The following is an 8,061-nucleotide window of genomic DNA, read 5'->3' as shown; positions in this document are numbered from 1 at the left end:
TTTTTGGGATCCAATTCATTTTAGATTCAAAAACACATATATATGATAGAAATATATAAGTAATATATAATTTATTCACAAACGGTTACAACGTTAACGCTGGGACATAGAAGATGTCCCAGCGCCACACAAAAACAGGAAAAACAAGAGGAGACAAACACGTGCAGAAAAACACACAGACACCACACACCACATGACCACACACACACGCACGCGTGCACAGCGCCAGCAACACACGCGCACACACAACACACAACCACACCACACACACACACACAGACACATGACACAACAAAAACCAGAAAGACATGCCACAGACAGATGAGGGACCAATCTACACACACACCAAACAATGCCGTCATTGGTGCCTGAGTCCAGTGCACGTTGTTGCGCTTAGTTTCCTTTACAAAATCATAACTACATATTATGACCTCCTACACCAAAACTTCAGGTCTGTTGTTTTTCTCCACGTTATCTGAAGAAGCAGATAAACCACCGGCTGCCGTCTCCAACAACAACGCAGGGTTCCTCACTCTCACACAACTCTCACTGAACTCATCTGGAGATGTAGATGGATGGATAGATGGATGGATAGATTGGATAGATGAGATGGATCGATGGTTAGATGGTGGATAGATGGGATGGATGATAGAGTAGATGGTTTTAGATGGATACGATGGATGGATAGATGGATAGAGATGGATGGATGGATATAGATGGAGTGAGTGATGGATGGATGGAAGATGGGATAGATGGATGGTTAGATAAAGATGGATGATAGATGTTTAGATGGATGGATCGTGGTAGATAGATAGATGGTTGGATTACTGGTAGGTATAGATGATATGTGATATGAGGGCTTCGTAATGATGATAGATGGTTTAGATGGATGGATAGATGGTTAGATGATATGATTTAGATGGTGTAGATGGTGATGATGTTCAGATGGTGGATGATGGTTAGATGATTGAGGATGGATAGATGGTTGATAGGATTTTTTGGATGGTAGGAGGTGATGGTTAGATCGATGGATAATGGTCGATGGATGGGATAGGATGGTTAGAGGATGGAGAGATGGGTAGATGAGATGGATGGCTCGGAGGAGGATGGATGGAGGATGGTTAGATGGTAGATGGATGATCGATGGAGGATGGATGGAGGACTAGATAGGAATGGTTAGATGGATGGATAGATAGATGGTTAGATGGATGGATAGATAGATGGTTAGATAGATAGATATAGATAGATAGATGGTTAGATAGATGGATGGATAGATAGATGGATAGATAGATGGATAGATATTGATCCTAATAAAATGGGAAATTACAGTGTTACAGCAGCAAAATCAGTCACAGCACAGAATATAATGAAATACTAGGATATGATATACATGAAATAATAGGACAAAATACAAGAACTAATATTTGAATATGTACAAGTTAAGAAATGTGCAACTGCGTAACTAGTAATGCTAGAGACAGTGTGGAGATATTGTGCAGGTGGCATTAGAGCAGTGCTGTGGTGTCTCAGGGTCTTACAGCACCCCGGGGTGACGTGTTAGTTTTATGGCCTGTGGTAGGAGGATTTCCTGGAGTTTAACGGTCACTAAACTGGCTGAAAGAGGTGCCGAGAGGTTTAAATGTGTCATCTGTCGCTAGGCGTGTAGCGATGCATCGTCATCGTTGGTGAGAGGGAAATGTGTGGAGATCACAGCCGGTGGAGATTTAGTTTTGATATTAAAAAACCAAACGATCTCATCCGATTGTCTTTGATGTTTTTACAACATCCATCTGACAGCTTTAGTTACTAGTTACTTTAGTGACCTCACTAATAACAGTGACAGCTTAGTTACGTTTATGTACTATTCTTAGTTACCCTACACCATCTGACAGCGTGATTTAGTGTACTAGTTACTTTAGCCTTCTCATCTGGCAGCATTTATCTTTAGTTACGTCTTTAGTATCCATCACATCTGACGTCTTAGTTACTTTAGTTACTGTTACTTTAGTTATTTCCTCTACACCATCTGGAGCTTTAGTGACTAGTTACTTTAGTATTAGTTACTTGTGGTACTGCCACTACATCCATTGGCACTTTAGTTGCTAGTTACTTTAGTTACTAAGTTACTTTAGTACTCCATACATGCATCTGACAGCTGTTTTAGTTACTCATTACTTATCTTCACCTCATCCGGCAGCTTTAGTTGCTAGTACTATTATTACTAGTTTACTTATAGATTACTCCTCTACATCCATTCTTGCAGCTGAGTTACTAGTTACTTAGTTCTCCACTACATCCATCTGGCAAGCGTTAGTCTAGTTACTTGTATCAGTTACTTTTGTTTCACAGTTACCTTTAGTTACTCCACTACAATCCAATCTGACAGCTTAGTTTACAGTACTTTAGTTACTAGTTCCTTTAGTTACGCCATACAGCCATCTGACAGCTTTAGTTTACTAGTTACTTTAGTTACCCTCCCCCACTACATCCTCTGATCAGCTTCTTAGATTACTAGTACTTTTTACTCCATACATCCATCTGACAGCTTCGTATCAGTTACTTATTAATAGTACTTAGTTACTTCCATACATCCATGCTGGCAGCGTTTGTTACAGTATCTTTACGACATGTTACTTTTTACTCCGCTATCATCCTCTGACAGCTTGTACTAGTTAGTTAGTATATAGTCTCTTTAGTTACTCCACAATCCATCGGACAGCTTAGTAACTTCCGTTAGTTACTATTACTTGTTACTAGTTACTTTGTTACTAGCTTAGTTTTTATCTTAAGCTGTAACTAGTATATCAGTTACTAGTTAGCACACATCCCATCTGACAGCTTTAGGTAACTAGCTTACTTGTATTCTTAGTTTACTTAGTTCGCCACTACATCCATCTACAGATTTAGTAACTATTACTAGTTACGTGTTACTTAGTTACCACTACATCCATCTGGCTTAGACAGTTACTTTAGCTATTATTTACTAGTTTTACTTTAGTTACTAGTTACTTTGAGTTACTCCACTACATCCATTGACAGCTGTAGAATACTAGCTTTAGTGACTAGTTATTTGTACTAGGTGTCGTGAGTTACTAGGTATTTGTTACTAGTTACTTAGTTAATAGTTACTTTAGTTATCAACAATCCTATCTGATCAGCTTCGTAATAGTACTTTAGTTACTAGTTACTTTAGTAACTAGTTACTTTAGTCACTAGTTTCCACATTAAGATTCCTGCACATTAAACCCATGTAGCCTATTTTATATAATCTGGTGTTAATTATAAAGTAACCATAGCAACAATAGGTCCAGCTGAGATGATGATGTCATTAAACAGCTGATTGGATCCTTTACTCTTTCTACAACGGGACGATTCTACTTTTAATACTTTCCTAACAATACTTACACACTTGTACTTCAGTAACATGTTACATGACTGTAACGTGTAACGGGGGGTGTCCAGTGTGGGATCAGGACTCAGGTAAAGGATCTGAAGACGTCCTCCACCTGTAGTCCTGTGCAGGACTGTAACGTGTAACGGGGGGTTTCCAGTGTGGGATCAGGACTCAGGTAAAGGATCTGAAGACGTCCTCCACCTGTAGTCCTGTGCAGGACTGTAACGTGTAACGGGGGGGGGTTCCAGTGTGGATCAGGGATCAGGTAAAGGATCTGAAGGTCTCCACCTGTAGTCCTGTGCAGGATGTAACGTTGAACGGGGGTTCCAGTGTGGGATGAAGAAGGTAAAGGATTGAGAGCTCCAGCACCTGGTCTGTGCAGGACGTGTGTACGGGGGTTTCAGGGGGATCAGGATCAGGTGAAGGATCTGAAGACGTCCTCCACCTGTAGTCCTGTGCAGGACTGTAACGTGTAACGGGGGGTTTCCAGTGTGGGACCAGGACTCAGGTAAAGGATCTGAAGACGTCCTCCACCTGTAGTCCTGTGCAGGACTGTAACGTGTAACGGGGGGTTTCCAGTGTGGGACCAGGACTCAGGTAAAGGATCTGAAGACGTCCTCCACCTGTAGTCCTGTGCAGGACTGTAACGTGTAACGGGGGGTTTCCAGTGTGGGATCAGGACTCAGGTAAAGGATCTGAAGACGTCCTCCACCTGTAGTCCTGTGCAGGACTGTAACGTGTAACGGGGGTGTCCAGTGTGGGACCAGGACTCAGGTAAAGGATCTGAAGACGTCCTCCACCTGTAGTCCTGTGCAGGACTGTAACGTGTAACGGGGGGTTTCCAGTGTGGGACCAGGACTCAGGTAAAGGATCTGAAGACGTCCTCCACCTGTAGTCCTGTGCAGGACTGTAACGTGTAACGGGGGTGTCCAGTGTGGGACCAGGACTCAGGTAAAGGATCTGAAGACGTCTTCCACCTGCAGCTGAATGTCGTCATGTGAGTGAAATGCAACTTCTCCTTACATCACTCTGGGATCAGGATGTCTTCTTCTTCTCTTTCAGATGATGCAAAGAGGCGCTGAAGTGTCTTTAAACTGACGAGGATGGGCAGCAGAGCCCCCCCCGGGGGGGGGGGGGGGGGGGGGGGATCGGTTATCAGGGGTGAAGAAACAAGAGTCTGCCGAGCTGATAAAGCTAGAAAAACATGTGGGTGCAGTAAGGAGATAAGAAACCGTTTGCTGCATCTGAGGTGTGTGGTGTGGGTGGTGTGTGTGGGTGTGTGTGTGTGTGTGTGTGTGTGGGTGTGTGTGTGTGTGTGTGTGTGTTGTGTGTGTGTGTGTGTGTGTGTGTGTGTGTGTGTGAGTACTCTGTGGTTTCCGTTACTTTGGGCGCATGCAGGGATTAGCCCGGCCTGCCGAATCTTTTAGGAATTTATGATAATTATAATAATTCCAACTTTGTGTTATTTCCCCTCAGTCTATTAAGTTACATTATTATACCCACCTATCCACCTACCCACCCACCTATTTACCTACCTATCTACCCACCTATCTATCCACCTACCCACGCTTTTACGCACGCTTTTACGCACGTTACGTGCGTAAAAGCGTAGCTCTTCTTCTCTCTCTGCAGCAGCACAAACAAGTTGTAAACATCAATGAGCGCGTTCTTCCCGCCCATCAACAACAGAGTAAAACGGCTTGTTTTGCCCCACCTCTCCTTCACTAACTTTTTCAGAAAGTAAACAGCTCGTCTACACACACACACACACACACACACACATACACACACACACACACACACACACACACACACACACACACCTTATCGGTCACCAGCAGGCGCGTGACCGCGCTATCTGGAGCGGAGAGCAGCCTCTCCTCCGGCAGAGCTGTGCAGCGTTTTGTTTTCTAGTGATGCCGGCGGACGACAGACGGCTGGAAGGCTTCTTCACAGAACACAACACGACACCACAGAACAAGACACCACGACACACGGACAAACAGCACACAGACACCACGGACACCGCCACACAGAGACACCACGGAACACACAACACAAAGACACACAGACACCAGACACACGACACCACGGACACACAGACACACAGACACACAGACACCACGGACACACAGACACACAGACACCACAGGACACACACAGACACACAGGACACACAGACCACAGACACACAGACACACAGACACCACAGACACACAGACACCACGGACACACGGACACACGGACACCACGGACACACAGACACCACAGACACACGGACACACAGACACACAGAAGGATGAAATGCGCGCACCTGAGCAGGTGGGTGGCGGTCGGGCTGGTGTTGTGCGCCGTGTGGAAATCTTCCATCGTCCAGGGCGCGCGAGATTTCAAGAAAAAAGGTAAGATAAAAATGTCTTTATTGTTACCTGTAGAGAGTAAAATTAGATTTAACCCTTGTGTTGTCCTCCCGGGTCAAAAACTGACAATTTGACTTTTTTTTTTTTTTAGTTTTTAGTTTTCACCAACACCACCTTACGAGTTTTACTACTTTTTGGAATCCATGGTCAATAACCCTCATTTATATAGAGTTATACCTACTATTAGAGTTAGAAAAGCAGAAATTATGAATTGTTTTGACTAATAGTTAAGATCAGAGGAATGAAAGTGACCCCCTGTACGTGTTCAGACTTACTTGGCCATCAAATAATTCAGATTTTGTAGAGATCACTGCTGTAGTTATTGTGTAGTTATTGTGTGAAATTAGGTTGAAACATGTTGGTATTTAATGTGATTGTATTGTCCCGACTGGAAATGAAGCTTCCCGTCTGGGATAATAAGAGACTGAACTAAGGCTGAATCCCATCTCTCCATCTTACCCCTTACCCCTAGTCCTTGAAACCAAGGGATAAGGACTAGGGGTGACACCCCGCCATGAAATGGGACCCCACTTGGTTACATCACCATACAGTATTGATCACAAACTCCCAGGATGCCAGTGTGTCTACTGTATGTCGATTGCGTGGGTTTTGACAACAGTGTCATGTGCATTTATATATTTATATATTTTACAGTTATTTCATGTTCACTTTGGGGGTGCAGAGGCAGATGTTCTTATCTGTCTTGGATGTGCACACACACACACACACACACACACACACGGTGTGTTGTATCTCTGTTTCAGTTATCACCGTTTTGAATGTCATTGATGTTCAGAAAAACACTTTGTTATCAACCCTCGTGTTGTCTCCCGGGTCAAAAACGGACAAAAATGTGACATTTTCGTCCTTTTTTCGTCCTTTTTTTACAGTTTCCACCACCACCACCTTACTAGTTTTACTACTTTTTGGAATTCATGGTCGAAAAAACCCTCATTTATACAGAATTATACCTAATATTTGAGTTAAAAAAGCAGAAATTATGAATTATTTTGACTACTAGTTAAGATCAGAGGAATGAAAGGGATCAGTTGTATTTTAAAGAGTGAACCAGTTGGTTCAGACTTACTTGGCCATCAAATAATTCAGATTTTGTAGAGATCAGTGCTGTAGTTATTGTGTAGTTATTGTGTGAAATTAGGTTGAAACATTTTTGTACTTAATGTGATTGTATTGTCCCGACTGGAAATGAAGCTTCCCGTCTGGGATAATAAGAGACTGAAACTGAACTAAAAGCAAAAACCTTTGTCCTTTGTCTTCTCACATTTCTTCTCCTTCTTGCTTTCCTGACTTCACCTTTCTTAGTGTCCATGCTTCTGAGAGAGGAGCCACAAAACCCAAAGTGCTTCGCTGAAGGCCGGAAGGACTTCACCTGCTTCTGGGAGGAAGACGAGGAGCGGGCCGGCTCCGTGGACCAGTACTCGTTCACGTACACCTACCAGTGAGTCCCCGTCAGAGCAGACCAGCGTGTAACTACTACACCGTAGCTCCGAGCTGTCGTTCTTATACTTTAGTTTTCTCTTTTTCTATTAAAACCGACAGGTTACAAGTAGGCACGGGTGTAAATTTCATCTAACAGTCGGGGGAGGGAGGGGGCAATAAACGTTCTAAAGAGACATTTTTAAAGGGGACACAAATAATTGTAATTATAGTACATGTGTAAATGTTGAACTCCAGACATCTGCCGCCTCACACCTCAACACACACGCACACAAACCCACATAAACACAAACCCACATACACACCCCGTTCCTATCCCTACCCCCCTCCGACCTGACTTCCTCAGGGACCTTCTTTTTGTTTTTTCTTCACCCCCCGCCCCAGTCACCTCAAAAAAATCCCTTCATGTGACCACATGTACTGTGTGTTGTCCTATGCATTATCATTGTGTTGTGTGTTTTTTGTATTGTATTCTTCTGTTCTCCTTCTCATGCTGTATCGGATGCTGGTAACTTTCATTTCCTTGCGGGAGTCATCCCGAAGGGATTATGAAAGCTAAGTCTAAGTCTAGGCTGCAAGGCTATTTTATTCCCAAACATTTTCTCTGATACAGATGATGCCGTACTGAGAACTTAGTAAGAGAACTAGCCAGCCAACCGGCACTATGTTAGCATTAAAGCACTGTGGACTGAATTAGCAAGCTAACTAACTATCCAACAAGCTATTAAACAAGCTACCAAACAAGCTAGCTAACGACCCAACAAGCTATTCAACAAGCTACAAAACAAG

General features: G+C 43.3%; 1 protein-coding gene and 1 long non-coding RNA gene across 2 annotated transcripts in view; one reads left to right on the top strand and one right to left on the bottom strand.

Moving 5' to 3' along the window:
• Positions 1-8,061, bottom strand: part of LOC116686825 (uncharacterized) — a 24,194-nt gene that overhangs the window by 2,594 nt on the left and 13,539 nt on the right. The gene's annotated exons all lie outside the window — the stretch shown is intronic.
• The window catches only part of epor (erythropoietin receptor), a 14,325-nt gene continuing 11,798 nt past the window's right edge, over positions 5,535-8,061 (top strand). Inside the window, exons 1-2 of the mRNA XM_032511861.1 lie at positions 5,535-5,796; positions 7,138-7,273. Of these exons, the coding sequence (XP_032367752.1) occupies positions 5,694-5,796; positions 7,138-7,273 (239 nt within the window). The 5' untranslated portion in view covers positions 5,535-5,693. The remainder of the gene's footprint in view (positions 5,797-7,137; positions 7,274-8,061) is intronic.

The sequence above is a fragment of the Etheostoma spectabile genome, unplaced genomic scaffold (genome assembly GCF_008692095.1).
Source record: "Etheostoma spectabile isolate EspeVRDwgs_2016 unplaced genomic scaffold, UIUC_Espe_1.0 scaffold50, whole genome shotgun sequence".
NCBI lineage: Eukaryota > Metazoa > Chordata > Actinopteri > Perciformes > Percidae > Etheostoma > Etheostoma spectabile.
This window is presented reverse-complemented; position numbering and strand designations above follow the sequence as displayed.